This window comes from Palaemon carinicauda, chromosome 33, assembly GCF_036898095.1.
Source record: "Palaemon carinicauda isolate YSFRI2023 chromosome 33, ASM3689809v2, whole genome shotgun sequence".
Taxonomy (NCBI): Eukaryota; Metazoa; Arthropoda; class Malacostraca; order Decapoda; family Palaemonidae; genus Palaemon; species Palaemon carinicauda.
Window position 1 is genome coordinate 51,701,772 of NC_090757.1, and position 17,636 is coordinate 51,719,407.

A 17,636-nucleotide genomic window follows, 5' to 3' on the forward strand; every position below is an offset into this window, starting at 1 on the left:
CTTTCAAATGGGAAAATACCTGAGCCTCGATTAACTTTTCAGGAATAGGTTTCCTAGTTTTTACAAAATATGTTTCATTTGCAATCATTGACTGGTATATATTATAAATACAAGATCCTTTGCTTACTTGAACATCCTGTACATCAAGTATCGAACTACAGATGGTTTTAAAATAAAAAAGATATACAGTATAGCATATAGCAAGAATTATGGTGTTTCATATTGCAGTTTTTTGTAGGCTTTCAAAAAAAGATAGTTTTACTTTGCTATTAAAATAAAGTTTTCAGGGACCTTAAAATAATTTTGTTGGCTTTATTGATGGTTTTCTTAAATCATATATGCTGAATTTATTTATAGATTCAGATATTGTTATAGCCTCAAAATTTTTTCAATTTCTCAGAATACTAATTTAAAAATATCCTTCATAAAATCAGGGAGCAAAACTGGTATATCTTATTTCTCAACACACATCTGAGAAAGATCTAAGGAGAACAGTAGTTTCTATAGGATAATTAGGTCCATCCAGCTGGAATCTATTCCTTCAGTACTGAAGATAAATCACAGGATACCCTTCCACCAAGCTAAAGCAGACATATTTAATTTTTCTTGGGGATAGGCGAGGTCCCTTGGCCTTTGACAAAATATTTATCCAATGCCAATTAAAATACATATATAATCTACATTCATCCTCAAACAAAAAAATTCCTAACAAGGTTATTAGCTCAGTACAGTAAACAAAAATAATAGTACAGTACAGTAAATACCATAAAGTATACAGTATAGCTTGAAGGGACCACAAAGCCAAATTTATCGATCCTCACAACTCTTTCAGAGATTTTTCTTTAAATAAGTCTGAAAATTGGAGAAGTTGAACAGCTAGGTGGAAGAAAACATTGGGACAGAGTAAGGTGTACCCTTTAAATAAGAGGAAAAATCTGGCTAAATTACACCATTCACACAGTGATGCTAAAAATACTGAGGCATTATTATGTATTATCACACATACAAAGAGTGAAAAATGGGGAGTTTTAATAGTACTGTATTATCATGATTATCATCATTATCATTAAAAGCCAAGCTGCAACCCTATTGGAAAAGAAGAATGCTGAAAGCCTCAAGAGCCCAAGAAGGGAAAGCAGACAAGTAAAGAAAAGAAACAGACTCCTTATTGCCTGGCACAAGAGTTGTTTTGTCAAGATGTTTGGGCCCAATATCTTAACAGTTACCATGTGTGTCTACAATCATCCTTGGGATTCAAAACTTAGAAAACTACCTGCCAACTAAGCTACCAAATTTATTAAACATATGAAAACTCAAGAACAATATTAGAGCAAAATGAATTACAGTATTCCCTTTACTAATCTATGAAAAAAATCCTGAAACCAACCAATTATCAAAATATAATCACTGGGCACTTTCTGCTTTGTGTATTGCCCCCAACAGTGGCCTTAAACAAGACTCTTATTAAAATCAATGAGTAACTAATCCATTATCATTGCGAACATCCATTTTGAGACAATGTACATAAGGGAACATGTATGCTACAGTGGAGGATACTGTAGTATCAATATGAATGCATATTCACTATGCTTACAATAAGGTCTAGTTACTACATCCAAAATATTTATCTTCAGGTCTAGCATACAATCTGGACAGGGTTCATCCCAAAATACATCAAGTTAAAATATAAGTTTGAGTTGGCCATGTTCATATAATTTTTATTATGACTCTTTAAAAATGTAAACTCTATAGCATTTCAATAAAATATACATGAATGCAAACCCTCTATTAATGCCGACAAGAGAAATTTAGATAAACAGTGAGAAAACCAGAAAATCGCTCCCATAAATAGATCATGAGGTGGTATGTCATTAACCGGAGGGCAGCTCCAGAAAAAGGGAAATATAAAAAATAAAACTGAATGGCTTATGAAATACTAACCATTACAATAAATACAACATTAAAATAGCCAAACTCAATCGGAAACTTTATTAACTGGACTAATTTAAAATGAGTAATCATTACAAGGTAATTTAGAGAAACTATTAAACAGTTCTACACTAAGCTTACCAGTGTATAATACTAATGAATTAAGAGTTCAGAGAAGATAAGAAAGTATAGAAAAGTAAAAACAAAATAAAAAGTTAGCAACAACCCCCCCCCACCCCAAAAGGAGGGGGGGTATTATTCTTAATGGGGCCAGCCAGCTAATGCCATTTTTTAAGGACAGAACTTTGACATGCATACCTCTTAATAAGGTGACTTAGGAATCTCTAAACTGCATAGGATTTTTGCCTTTGATCTGCGGTTTTGCAACGCCAAGGTGATTTATCCTGAAAATGAGTGTTTTTCAAATTCTATCTCCTCCCTTGATAATTAATATTAAGACCTGGGATTACTACCCTATATAGACCTGATGTAGACTTCCAATCAAATTAGTTTTTTTTTTTTTTCTAGTCATTTTTTTGCTAGAAGTGAATTTTGTCATTATAGTTGAAATATAAACCCTAAAAATCAGGGGAAAAAATTAAGAAACAAAATATGGAACAAAATTGAAAAAAGGGCAACATTTGATTGTTTCATAATGTCTTTCTAAGATATATACCAAATTTCAATGCTATATCTTTAAAACTAAGGGAGAAGATAAAATCTGAAGGTCAATAAATATAGTTTTGAGATATGGCCGTTCAAAGTTTTTCTTTGTATTTTTACAAAGACAATATTAATAAACATCTTGCTTCTTTAGGTGAGGCGGTTGCTCCTCCATCATCTCTCTCTTTCACTAACTCCACTGATATTACTCACTTCTGACCTCTTATTAGAGCCAATTTTCTTCTTCCTTATGTTAGTGAGATGTTGAAATTGTCTTTTCCTTTTTGGCATGATGAAATTCTAGCCAAAAAAAAAAAAAAAAAAAAAAAACAGTGAATGTCAGAGAAACTCAAATGTGTACTCTCTATGAAGTTTGTGGTAAGACTGAAGGCCAAAAGGGTGTAATTACTGTGAAATACATGGTCTTGGGACTCATGGAATCAATACAGATGCCATTGCTCACAATTTGTTTTATATTAAAATGTAATAATTATCAAAATTTATGATAACATAAGAAATACTGCATTTTCTTGTAGAGAACAATGTTTTTGGTTTATTGAGTTACATTTACTAATTACCTTGTAACTATGTAAGTAAGAGAAATTTGAACGAAATATTTTGTATACGCATTCTCCATTGCCATACGAAGCTCGGTGAATTTTTTCAGAATTTTGTGTTTTTCTTCCTATAGCCCCATATATTGGGATACATGCTGGGCCCCTTAAATGAGATTATCACAGAAAAAATATAAATTACTTATGATGCATCAAGTGTAACACCAAATTCACGAGATTCATAACTAAAGTCTTCTGAGAAGATGGTTAGAGCAGTACAAATGTAGCCAGAGTTGTGGAGTTCCGAATCCGGAAAACAAATTGTGATCTAAAAAACTTTTAAGGGTTGGGCACAAAGAAAGTTTAGTAGATCATGAGGAGAGGGTACAGATAAGTAATTGGATAGGAAGAGAATTATGGCAGTTAACTTAGTTACAAAACAAAATCTGAGCAGGATACTGAACAAAAAATTCAAACTATTACCAGTTTGTCTCAAACAGTTTGTTCTCATCCAAGTATTCAGGCTTGAAGTGCACTAAGAGATGGGAGAAAGGAACATATCTCCAATAATAAAAACCTATGTTTAAGATAATAATGATGAGCTGGATCATAAAAGACATACACAGCTTCCATAAAAAAAATGTGTAATCATTAAACTCTTAAATTTCTCACTTTCTGGTCTATTGCTACACCTATACTCCACTTATTAATGACACAGTTCAGTCCGCATGTTCTGCCAAGCTGAAAGATTAAATACCCATTATGGAATAAAGAAAAACTAATTTTCACGCTGTAAACAAACTCGGCTAAAACCTTACCTGCTATATAACAGTTGACATACCACACCATGATGCCTAAAACAAATGAGCTACAAACCTCACCATCCTTACAATCTGGGACTTCTCATTATCAAGATGAGGGTCTACTTGAAAGTGATACAATAATAATCATAAAATTTGAATATTCTGTACTGCATTTGAAGAGGGTTTGCTGCATTCAACAATAATGTACAAACAACTTTGCACTGTAATTGCCCCTTTACTTCAACTAAAGGAACATCATGATGCAATGAGTGTGTATTTCGCATCATCATGCTAAACTACACAGAAGACTTCAACAATAAGACCTTGAACAATTATCTAAATCAATACCTGTAAAATAATTTGGCTCCATTCAATGTACGTTAGGTAGGAGGCATGACATTTGGAGATCAGGATAAGCAACAGCAACATTGAGCATGTTCTACACTGTATATGGATGGATTAAGATATGCTTATCTGTAAATTAGAAGTCCCTAGATGTCATTATCAATCAAACTTTTGTGTGACAACGATTGTACGCTACAATATGGTACCTACGATATAAAATAGTTACTTTATCCCCCTAAAGAGAGCAACACTGAAAAAGCATTATGTCTGGTGAATGAAGATGAATAATTCTGAAAGCTAATCTTAAATAAATAAACTTATGCCACATTACTCTAGATATGTCAACACAATGCCGCACATTACTTGGCATTTATAGTAATAGTGAGGGAATCTGTTAATAAAACTATAAATAAATAAAGATGTAATATGGATTATTTCCCTCCTTTTACACATAGCAACACTGTTTACAGCTTACACCACTCACTGGGTTACACTTAACGTCAAAATATAGCTGATGGCCTTCAATGAAGAAAACCTACAAAGTAACCCCACAGCTTCCTGGATCCACCCTTACTTGAATAGCCTTTGCTAGCTGTCACCAAAAATTTATCTTAATTTGGCACAACTCCCTGAAACCTAAAACTTTTTGGCTAGCTTTATGTACTGAGGATATTTCTTGGTTATAATCAGATCTACAAAACTTTCAAGAATGCTATTTCATATTATCCGTGAATATTAAGCGCATTCACTTCCTTCCAAAACAACAAATACTAGTTACCTTATACATTACAACCTGAGGGTTAACTTTCCAATAAAGAAAAATGGCTGTTAATAAATGCAGTCTCAAAAACCTACAATACATCATCACAGCAATGAACTTCAACTCCATTAATCAAAATATACAGAGAACAACCCATAAAGCCAAATAAATTAATATAGTCTCTATTATAAAGAATCTCCATACCATCGAATACAAAAATAAAATACAGGCAAAAATATCATGCAAAGAAATCTAAAATCCATTACGAAAAGAACAGCACTGAAAAATGTCGTAGTCAATCTGTAAAATAATATTTTGATAACCTTCTATACATATATACTGATAACATATATATATATAGCCTCTACTCTGAACAGTTATAGAATTAAGTGACCTCCACCTAAAACAGCTACTCAAAACCCACTACAAACGTTAGTATTTGAGTAAAGCCGTTACTGTACCTAAATTTGACCAGATGGGAACACATCACAAAAGGCGCTTTTTCCACTAAGAGTAGCTCTTAATTAAATGATTGATATCCTCATGTAACTGATCTGACCGCTCCATCAACTGCTGAATCTTCTTCACAACTGATTTGCGCTTTTGTCTTGCTGGACCCTGGCCTTCCTGCAGAATTAGGAGAAAACAATACTTACAACCAAATGTTTTACAATACAAGTGTTTTATCATAATACTTCATTGAACAAACTACTAAATAATAAAACATGATATATAGTACAGTACAGTACAGTACTGTACTTTCTAAACTATCTCTTTTATTCTATTCAAATAAAAACTAAATTCCATATTGTGCATTCTACCAATAGTTGAAAAATTAATGCACCACTTACAGGAGGCATCCCATAGTTTCCTAAACTTTCTACATAATCAGTAAAATATTCTTTAAAAATTCATTATAAATTTATTTTATCTATTTATTTCTACGTGTATACAGTACAATAGTACCCAGGTTTATGTCTGTTCCAACTTACATTTGAATATTCAACAAAAATAAAATCCATTTCACACAAAACTGAAGTCGGTCTCAGCATTGAAAAATTCCCCCAAAAATGGCAAAATAAAATCTATTAATAAAATTAGTAAATACAGTACATGTACATACTGTACATTCATTACGAAAATAGTACAGTAGTTGTATACATAGCATAAGCAGCAAATATTAAAAATACTAAAGTATGGATAAGGGTGAACAGAAGCTACCTCCAACATATTTGTTTACATCTCAAAGTCATTCAGTACTGTACAGGTTCCAGTGAGTAATTTCATCCCGACCGAAGTGCTAATGGTTTCGTCATTTTGTTGAGTCAAAGAATCCTACTGTACTGTATTATATATTTTGTGAATGGTTGTTAGCAGTATATTTTTCATGCTTAATTTATGACTTTCAAAGATAAAATCAAAGAAAACTAAAATATACAACTTTGCTTTACATAACTATCCTTTGTCGAGGAGCTTAACAAAGTATAAAAATGGCATTCACGACTGAACTGAATTTCTCGGGTATAGTGAAATACTATACTACCTACAATTCTCAAATTAATGTGCTTAAATGTTAAATTTTATCAAATGGAACTCCACAACCCAAATGGTTCAATAGAGAAATAGCCAATGCAATAAGAAGTAGAGAGAGAAATAAATCAATGGCTCCACAGCCTTCAATTTGTGAAATTTCAGAGTACAAAAAGTTATGCAAAAATTTAGATAAACTAGTTAGAAATACTGTACCAAGATCAATGAAGAGAAAAGAGCAGCTTCAGCTAGTAAAGAAAACCTGAAAGATTTTTTATAGTAAACAGTAAAAAACCAATCAAAAACAACATTAGCCAATTCAGAGACTGAATGTAATCTTATAACAAATGATTTGGAAAAAGCCAAACTGATGAATGCATACTTTTAATGCATACTTCACTACTAAATTCACTAGGGACGAATCAACGACCCTAACTTGAACCAGCTATAAAATATGAAGGGTCAAAACCACTTAACAGAATTACCTTTACAATGGAAGATATCAAAAAGAAAATAAAGGGACTCGGTAAGCCTAAGGCATCAGGTCCAGAAGATATTCATCCAAGAGAGATTAAGGAACTAGAAGAAGAGATAACCCCACACCTTAACAAAATGTTTCGAAATACAGCCAATGAAAGAAAGGCACTACAAGGATGAAAACTAGACAATGTACTCCAATCTACAAGAAGGGACCAAAAGAAGAACCTGGCAACTACAGACCTGTGTGTCTAACTTCAGTTCCTTGCAAAATTTTTTAATCAATTATAGTAGATTCAATAGTAAAACATACATAGAAAAACAATCTTTTGATAGACACCCAACATGGTTTTAGACAAAAGAGATCCTGTGTGACAAGTCTGTTGGAATTTTTCCACATGTTTAGCATATATGACTAAAGCAGGGCAATAGACATCATATACCTAGATTTCAAAAGGCTTTTGACCAAGTCCTTCATAAAAAATCAATGGTTAAAATTAGATTACTAGGCATTATTGACAAGTCAGCTGAAAGGTTTGATGATTGGCTGACAAACAGAAAAAAGAGAGTTGTAATCAATGGAGAAGCCTCAGAATGGGCAGCTGTTACAAGCGGAGTACCTCAAGGATCCATTCTTGGCCCATTACTATTTCTGATTTACATTAACAACATAGATTTAGGATTAACTAGTAGAATAACCAAATTTGCCGACAATTCTAAACTAAGCATAATTGCTGCGAACTCAGAAGACATAGAAGCCTCAAGAGAGGATTTATTAGTTAGGGGAATGGTCCGTAAAATGGTAACTGCCTTTCAATTGTGGGAAATACAAAGTTATGCGCATTGGTTATAGTAACCCACAAACAGATTACTCAGTGCTGGGTAATGAAATAGAAAGTGTGGATCAGAAGGAAGATCTTGGCATTATCATTAGCAAGGACTTGAAGTTCACTAAACAGAGCATAAAAGCTGAAAAGAAAGCACAAAAACTAATAGGTAACATAAAGAGAAAATTCAAATAGACACACAAATACTGTTCTTCAGCTGTACACATCACTAGTAAGACCCCATCTAGAATAAGGACAATTCTGGACTCCCAGTATTCCGAAGGATATAGATAGACTGGAAGCAGTAAAAGCTATGGCCCTAAACCTAGTTCCAACACTAAACCAATTTTGATATAGACGGAGGATGGAACGTTTGAACTTAATTGATCTACAAACTCGATGACTAAGGGGAGAGTTAATAGAGGCATTCAAAATTCTTAAAGGAATAACTAACGTAGATTACTAAAATATTTTCACGTTTAGCACAAATCAATCCCGAGGTAATGGATACAAACTGGAATTGTAAAAATACTGTACAACATAAATCAATGTGGTAATTTCTTTACATACAAAATAGCAAATACATGGAACAGAATTGCAGCGGATTTAGTAAACAACAACACAGTACACGAGCTCAAGAATAAGTTAGACAAGATAATAAAAACTGTCTAAATGTTGAAACCAAATCGCTCTACCCTAGAGAAAACGGAGTCTCCCTGGATGGACTAAAAAGCCTGAGACATCCAAAATCCTTGTAGCTAAAGCCTTTGAGACATCCAAAATCCTTATAACTAACTAATTAACTATTTCTCTCTTTTATGGAAAGATCTTTAATGCACATTAACAAATAGCTTACCTCAAAAGACAAGCCATCTAGTTGTTCCAGAAGACGCATGAAATCTTCATTTACACCTAATAGCTCTTTTCTCAATTTACCCAATGCTTCCCCACAGTGTTTGGAATCTAAATAACCATTATGGATACCACTAATCTGAGGGATGATTTCATTGAGCTTGCTCTCAACTCTGCTACAAGAATTTTCAATCTGGAATCAAAATAATACATCATTAATAATAAGAAGAAATAATTATATAAAGGTAATTCAAAACTTTAAAGCAATTGGTTCACTGATACAATGTCTAAAACTTGTTTATTAATTAAATCTAATGGGAAAAAAAATTAGAAAATTTATTTCATAAATACAAACCACTATTTTTTAATACTTTATAGTATTTTCATCTGATAAGTTCTACTATATGTTTTATATAGTCTAAATACCACATCAAATTGGGAATGGGAACCTAACAACAAGAATGATTTTCAAAGCCCCAGAGGGAGATGTGGGGTTGCTGGCTACAGAAAGGCTTGCCAAATGCCTTGCAACTATCTTTGACCCTCTGTCTAAAAGTCTCCATAGCCTAGTCATGGGTACTCCCCAATCATTGCCTTCGTCAATCAAATATTTGGCAAAGGGTATGTATTCGCCCCTAACGTCTGACTCTTAGTTCATTTGTTTATGAGCAACTTTACGCATAAACTATTGTACCCATTTTGACCAAACTTGCTAGTCATGTTGGATATGACCCAAGGATGAATCTGTTGAATTTTGGATAAAGTATATCAAAGTAAAATTACGAAGCAGTTCTTTGAAAATAATTGCAATGGTAAGTAAATAGATATTTTGTTAGTTTATTTTTTGTTTGTGAATAACATTACTCTAAATCTACAGAACCAATTTAAACTTAACTTGGTGGATATGTGGGGTATGACCCCAGGAAAAATCCATTAGGTTTTGAAAAATACATCGAAGTACAAGTATGCAGTGGATTTAAGAGCAAAATAATGATGTTTGACATGGCAAAGGCATGCTCTCTACTTAGTGCACCTCTAGTTTTTATTTGGCATTGCTATTCATCGTACTTTACTATCAGGTGAGGAAAAAAATCTTCTATCTGGATAAAAGCGTCTTCCAACTTTTCCCTCTCCTTTGTATTCCTCAATACAATCATTTCTTTGGGTTTAAACTCTATTCTTACAAGAGTATAACTAGAAAAAGATTTTCCTTATAAAAGCTCTTTACATCTGTCACTCTGTGATACCAGTTTCTCCCAAGTCTCTGTCAAAACAGCAACAATTAAACCTATTACGCAAGGTTTCTGGAGCAGGTGTGTACTTGAAGGCTAAATTTCTTTGCACCATGAAGCAAGCATAATAGCAAAACACCACCGTAAAGATTACTCTTTTATGCGAGCACTTAAAAGTGTAGTCAAAAGTCTCTTGCCAACTTACCAACTCTAGCACATATTACTTGATCAACAATAATACTTAAATAGAGTAAAGCCAATGGTAAAATTTACCATTGCTTTTCAATCAACTCGCCATCCAATACTTTTATTCAGTTCTTGCTACATAAATGTTTGGTTAAACTCAGCGAGGCTCAATATTCTGTAAAACTCTCATACTTCGTTATGCAGTATTTCTATGAACATTGCACCATATGCTATTTTTTTTGTCTCTCATAAAGACAACCATGTTTATAGTACAACAAAAAGGAAACACAACCACATTAACTCTTGGGATAATTGAGCTGAGACACCTCCGTAACTATTAAAATAATTTCTGGTCCCTTATTGTTAAATATTACACAAATTGGCCATCATTATTATTAAAATCCTGAAGCACTGTTTCCTCTGTCCAACACTTTGACCACTTCAATAAACTTTAATAATTGCGATGACAGTGTTATCAATGATAACAAGGAATCAATTAGAGATATCATGCTCAAAGATTATAGTCCCTTTCTGGGATTATACCATAGAGTTGGAAGGGTTCAAAGAACTCAAATTGGAACTAATCAATTGGGAGAATTTCACCTCTTGTCTAAAATACCCTTCAAATGGCTGAGTTAGGGCCTGTCAGACCCTGTTCACCCTAGTGTTGGTGATAGCATCTTTGGAAGTGGGGGCTACAGGGAGCAGAAAACCTTCTTCCCCTGACAGAGCACTAGCGAGGTCTAAGAGATGCCAGATTCCTTAGATTCAATTTTGTCATTGCCATCAGGCCAGACTAGCGAGGGAATGACAGTAACAGACATGCTGCACAACAGGAACAAGGATGATGCTAATTACAGTCGGTTTGCACAGAAAACTGCTGCACATTCACAGTCTATCCAGAAAACAACTGCATATCCTTGTCTTCTTCCTTTAATATATCCATCAAACATGACACTGCTGACAAATTTATTCATTTCTAAAATGAAAAAGAAAAAAGTTAAAAGCCAGTTGAGGCAGCAAGACGTATTTCTCTCCAGCTTGCTGCCAAAATCAGAAGTGGGAGCTGCTGTGCTGCATCATCATCATCATCATCATTACTAGCCAAGCTAAAATCCTAGTTGAAAAGAAAGACGTTATAACTCCAAGGGAATATACCCCAGTAAGGAAAGGAAATAAGGAAACATAGAATAGTGTGCCTGAGTGTACAGTAATACCTTTCAATGCGAAAGTTTCTGTATATGAAAAATTCATGATATGAAAAGATATACAAAAATTTTTTCACCTTGTATTATGATAAACCCTCATGATACGAAACGAAATTCACCCGGCTGCTAAATAAATGATTTCAAAATTTGCATGCCACAAAACTAAACTCACCACCATTGTCCTGCTCTCCCATTAGTTATCTCCCTACCCTCATGCTAGTTACCGCCATAAGATCCTGCTCTCCTATTTGTCAGCATCTTTCCCATCACGCATATACGTACCAGCGTTCCTCTACCATTTCATTTTGGCAGCGCTATCGTTCAAATTGAATTCAGATTGATGATTTCACTTTTCCCACTTAAAGTTTTTGTGTAGCTTTATTCAATTTGTAATTCTATAGCCATGAGTCCCAAGAATGTTGCTGATGTTCAAGGAAAGAACAAGATGTTTTCTAAGGAGACGAAGCTTGAGATGATCAAGAAATATGAGGCTGACATGCGGTAGAGTATGATCGCTAAGGAATATGGCCAAAATCCATCAACAATAAGCACCATCCTTAAGCAGAAGGAAGCCATCAAAGCAGCAACACCTTCTAAGGGCATGACTGTTTTCAGTAAGAGGAGCCACATCTATGATGAGATGGAGAGACTTCTCCTCTGGATTAAGGACAATCCCTGGAGACATGATCACCGAGACAATAATCTCCCCCAAGGCCAGCACCAATTTCGGTGATCTCGTTCACCCTCAGGCTGAAGATGATACAGAAGAAAGGACATCACAACAGGCACACACACAGTTTAAGGCTTCACATAGTTGGTTTGAGAAATTAAAGAGACGGACTGACCCTCATTCAGTAGTGCGGCATTGGGAGGCCTTTGTTAAGACATTTGACGAGTTCTCTCTCCAGGAAGACTAAAGTCGCTATTAAGTCTTCAACTACAACAAATCCGGACTTTTCTGGAAAAAATAAATGCCTCGTCAGACCTATATAACAGAGAAAGAGAAGACGCTGCCTGGACATAAGCCTATGAAGAACATGCTTACCCTTGCACTTTGTGCAAACGCCAATGGGGATTGTAAGGTCAAGCCCCTACTGGTGTATCATTCGGAGACTCCTCAAGCCTTCAAATCCCACAAAGTGCTCAAGGAGAGGCTTCCGGTGATGTGAAGTGTTAATGCGAAAGTATGGGTAACAAGACTGTTCTTTGACAAGTGGGTAAACTTCTGTTTTGGTCCAACTGTAAAGAAAAAATTTGGAAGAGAAGCATCTCCCACTGAAATGTCTCCTGGTGTTGGTCAATGCCCCTGCTCACCCTCCTGGCCTCAAGGAAGATAACCTTCCGGAATACTCCTTAATCAAGGTTCTCTACCTTCCACCTAAGAACACCCCTCTCATCCAGCCCATGGACAGCAAGCGATTTCAAACTTTAAGAAGCTCAAAATCACCAAGAGCACAAACCACCCTGCGTGAATTTTAGAAGGAGCAGAAGGTTTCAAGGCGCACCTTGAAATATTCGAGGAAGTGACTATGGCCTGCTGCCATCCCCGCACGAGAGTTTGAGGGATTCAACGTAGGACTGACTGAAGACAAAACCATTGACGATTCCGAGCCTGTCTTACAGCCTGAAGTTGAGGAAATCTTTCCACTCGAGAGATAGGTGGGGCTGGTTGTTAGTGAGGACGACATTAATGAGCTTCTCGAGGAGTACCAAGGGGAGCTTACGAAAGACGACCTGAAGGCGTTGGAGGCAATGCAACTGAATATCATTCGGGAACAGTTCTCTGGCAGCGAGTAGGAGGAGAACAGATACAACTATGACAAAGGCAGAAATATGTTATTTTTATAATAAAATAAATTTTTGAATATACTTACCCGGTGATTATAATAGCTGCAACTCTGTTGCTCGACAGAAAACTAAGGTAAAATTCGCCAGCGATCGCTACACAGGTTGCGGGTGTGCCCAACAGCGCCATCTGTCGTCCAGATAGGCTACCCAGTACTCAATGTAAACAAAGAACTCAATTTTCTCCTCGTTCCACTGCGTCTCTATTGGGGAGGAAGGGAGGGTCCTTTAATTTATAATCACCGGGTAAGTATATTCAAAAATTTATTTTATTATAAAAATAACATTTTTCAATATTTAACTTAGCCGGTGATTATAATAGCTGATTCACACCCAGGGGGGTGGGTAGAGACCAGCACTATATGTTTACATTATTATGAGCTAAGAATTTTTATTTCATTTTAGAAGTTATCAAAATAACAAAAACAAAATAAATAGGTACCTGGTAAGGAAGTCGACTTGAACAATTACTCTGCCTTTTTAAGTACGTCTTCCTTACGGAGCCTCGCGATCCTCTCAGGATGCTGATCGACCCCTAGGATCTGAAGTATCAAGGGTTGCAACCCATACAACAGGACCTCATCAAAACCCCTAATCTAGGCGCTTCTCAAGAAATGACTTTGACCACCCGCCAAATCAACCAGGATGCGAAAGGCTTCTTAGCCTTCCGGACAACCCAAAAAACAACAATAAAAACATTTCAAGAGAAAGATTAAAAAGGTTATGGAATTAGGGAATTGTAGTGGTTGAGCCCTCACCCACTACTGCACTCGCTGCTACGAATGGTCCCAGAGTGTAGCAGTCCTCGTAAAGAGACTGGACATCCTTAAGATAAAAAGACGCGAACACTGACTTGCTTCTCCAATAGGTTGCGTCCATTATACTTCGCAGAGATCTATTTTGTTTAAAGGCCACGGAAGTTGCGACAGCTCTAACTTCGTGTGTCCTTACCCTCAGCAAAGCTTGGTCTTCCTCATTCAGATGGGAATGAGCTTCTCGTATTAACAGTCTGATAAAATAGGATAAAGCTTTCTTTGACATAGGCAAAGATGGTTTCTTAACTGAACACCATAAAGCTTCAGACGGGCCTCTTAAAGGTTTAGTTCGTTTTAAATAGAACTTAAGAGCTCTCACAGGGCATAAGACTCTTTCTAGTTCATTTCCAACCATATTCGATAAGCTTGGAATATCGAAGGATTTTGGCCAAGGTCGAGAAGGCAGCTCGTTTTTGGCTAGAAAACCAAGTTGTAGAGAACATGTAGCCGTTTCAGATGAGAAACCGATGTTCTTGCTGAAGGCATGAATCTCACTGACTCTTTTAGCTGTGGCTAAGCAAACCAGGAAAAGAGTCTTTAAGGTGAGATCTTTCGGGGAGGCTGATTGTAGCGGCTCGAACCTGTCTGACATGAGGAATCTTAGTACCACGTCTAAATTCCAACCAGGTGTAACCAAACGACGCTCCTTCGTGGTCTCAAAAGACTTGAGGAGGTCCTGTAGATCTTTATTGTTGGAAAGATCTAAGCCTCTGTGACGGAAGACTGATGCCAACATGCTTCTGTAACCCTTGATAGTGGGAGCTGAAAGAGATCGTTCTTTCCTCAGATATAAGAGGAAGTCAGCTATTTGAGTTACAGAGGTACTGGTCGAGGATACTGATACTGACTTGCACCAGTTTCGGAAGACTTCCCACTTCGATTGGTAGACTCTAAGGGTGGATGTTCTCCTTGCTCTAGCAATCGCTCTGGCTGCCTCCTTCGAAAAGCCTCTAGCTCTCGAGAGTCTTTCGATAGTCTGAAGGCAGTCAGACGAAGAGCGTGGAGGCCTTGGTGTACCTTCTTTACGTGTGGCTGACGTAGAAGGTCCACCCTTAGGGGAAGTGTTCTGGGAACGTCTACTAGCCATCGAAGTACCTCGGTGAACCATTCTCTCGCGGGCCAGAGGGGAGCAACTAGCGTCAACTTTGTCCCTTCGTGAGAGGCGAACTTCTGCAGTACCTTGTTGACAATCTTGCACGGAGGGAATGCATATAGATCTAGATGTGACCAATCTAGGAGAAAGGCATCTATATGAACTGCTGCTGGGTCCGGGATTGGTGAGCAATATATTGGGAGCCTCTTGGTCATCGAGGTTGCGAAGAGATCTATGGTCGGCTGGCCCCAGGTGGCCCAAAGACTCTTGCATACATCCTTGTGGAGGGTCCATTCTGTTGGAAGAATTTGTCCCTTCCGACTGAGACAATCTGCCATGACATTCAAGTTGCCTTGGATGAACCTCGTAACTAGCGATATGTTTAGACCTTTTGACCAGGTGAGGAGGTCCCTTGCGATCTCGTACAACGTCAGTGAGTGGGTCCCTCCTTGCTTGGAGATGTACGCCAAAGCTGTGGTGTTGTCCGAGTTCACCTCCACCACTTTGCCTTGAAGGAGAGACCTGAAGCTTTTCAAGGCCAGATGTACTGCCAGTAGCTCCTTGCAGTTGATATGCATTGTCCTTTGACTTGAGTTCCATATTCCCGAGCATTCCCGACCGTCTAATGTCGCGCCCCAGCCTACGTCCGATGCGTCCGAGAAGAGAACGTGGTTGGGAGTCTGAACAGCCAGGGGCAGACCCTCTCTGAGGCTGATACTGTCCTTCCACCATGTCAGGCAAGACTTCATCTTCTCGGAAATGGGGATCGAAACCGCTTCTAGCGTCTTGTCCTTTTTCCAGTGAAATGCTAGGTGATATTGAAGAGGACGGAGGTGTAGTCTTCCTAATGCTACGAATTGTTCCAGGGATGATAGCGTCCCTATCAGACTCATCCACTTCCTGACTGAACATCGTTCCTTCTTCAGCATGTTCTGGATACATAACTGGGCTTGGCTTGTTCTGGGGGCCGACGGAAAAGCCCGAAAAGCTAGACTGTGAATCTCCATCCCTAAATACACAATAGTTTGGGATGGGACCACTTGTGACTTTTCCATATTGACAAGGAGACCCAATTCCTTGGTCAGATCTAGAGTCCACTTTAGATCCTTCAGACAGCGACGACTGGAAAAAGCTCTGAGAAGCCAGTCGTCCAAATAGAGGGAGGCTCGGATGTCCGCTAAATGAAGGAATTTGGCTACATTCCTCATCAGCCTCGTAAACACAAGAGGAGCTGTGCTTAGGCCAAAGCACAGGGCTTGAAACTGGTAGACAACCTTTCCGAAAACGAATCTCAGAAAAGGTTGGGAGTCCGGGTGGATGGGGACGTGGAAGTAGGCATCCCTTAGATCTAACGAGACCATCCAGTCTTCCCTTCTGACCGCTGCTAGAACCGACTTTGTGGTCTCCATGGAGAACGTCTGCTTTGAGACAAAGACATTCAGCGCACTGACGTCTAGCACCGGCCTCCACCCTCCTGTCTTCTTGGACACCAAGAAGAGACGGTTGTAGAATCCTGGGGTTTGATGGTCCAGGACTTTGACTACCGCTCCCTTCTCTAGTAAGAGAGACACTTCCTGTTTCAATGCTCGTCTCTTGTCTTCCTCTCTGTACCTGGGAGAGAGATCGATGGGGGACGTTGCTAGAGGGGGTTTTCGTACAAACGGGATCTTGTACCCCTCTCTGAGCAACTTCACAGATTGTGCATCTGCGCCTCTCTTTTCCCAGGTCTGCCAGAAGTTCTTGAGTCTGGCTCCCACTGCTGTCTGAAGAAGTTGGCAGTCAGACTCTGCCCTTAAAGGACTTGGTTCCTTTCTTCTTTCCACGTCTCCCTTCGGCACGAGCACCTCCTCTGCTGGAGGCTCTGCCACGAAAGGGCGGAATAAAACGGGACGCTGGAGTGTCCATCCTTGGTCTAGCTGACAAGGTAGGCAAAGGGGTGGCTTTGCGAGCAGAGGACGCAACAAGATCGTGAGTATCCTTCTGTATCAAAGAAGCGGCAATCTCCTTAATCAGGTCCTCTGGAAAAAGGCACTTAGAAAGAGGAGCAAACAGAAGTTCGGATCTCTGGCATGGTGTAACTCCAGCTGAAAGGAATGAACACAGGTTTTCACGCTTCTTAAGGACTCCGGACACAAAGGATGCAGCAAGCTCATTAGACCCATCACGTACGGCCTTGTCCATGCAGGACATAATGAGCAAGGAAGTCTCCTTCTCCGTCGGAGAGATCTTTCTGCTTAGAGCTCCTAGACACCAGTCTAAGAAGTTAAATACCTCGAAGGCTCTAAATATCCCTTTCAAAAGGTGGTCCAGGTCCGAAGATGACCAACATATCTTCGAGCGTCTCATGGCTAGGCGGCGGGGAGAGTCTACAAGACTTGAGAAGTCGCCCTGGGCAGAGGCAGGAACTCCAAAGCCGAGAACTTCTCCCGTGGCATACCAGACGCTCGATCTAGAAGAGAGTCTAGCAGGGGGAAACGTAAAAGCTGTCTTCCCTAAACTCTTTTTGGACTGCAGCCA

At 38.1% G+C, this 17,636-nt stretch overlaps 1 protein-coding gene across 5 annotated transcripts in view; it reads right to left on the reverse strand.

Annotated features, from left to right (window-relative positions):
• LOC137625949 (BAG family molecular chaperone regulator 1-like) overlaps positions 1-17,636 on the reverse strand; it is a 121,219-nt gene that overhangs the window by 39,023 nt on the left and 64,560 nt on the right. For 3 of the 5 annotated variants that reach the window (XM_068357008.1, XM_068357003.1, XM_068357006.1), the window contains exons 4-5: positions 8,745-8,933; positions 1,026-5,681 (exon numbers count right to left, since the gene is read on the reverse strand). In XM_068357008.1, the coding sequence (XP_068213109.1) occupies positions 5,562-5,681; positions 8,745-8,933 (309 nt within the window). In that variant the 3' untranslated portion in view covers positions 1,026-5,561. Of the gene's footprint in view, positions 1-1,025; positions 5,682-8,744; positions 8,934-17,636 lie in introns of those variants that run through there. The other 2 variants (XM_068357005.1, XM_068357004.1) reach the window with 1 other exon arrangement.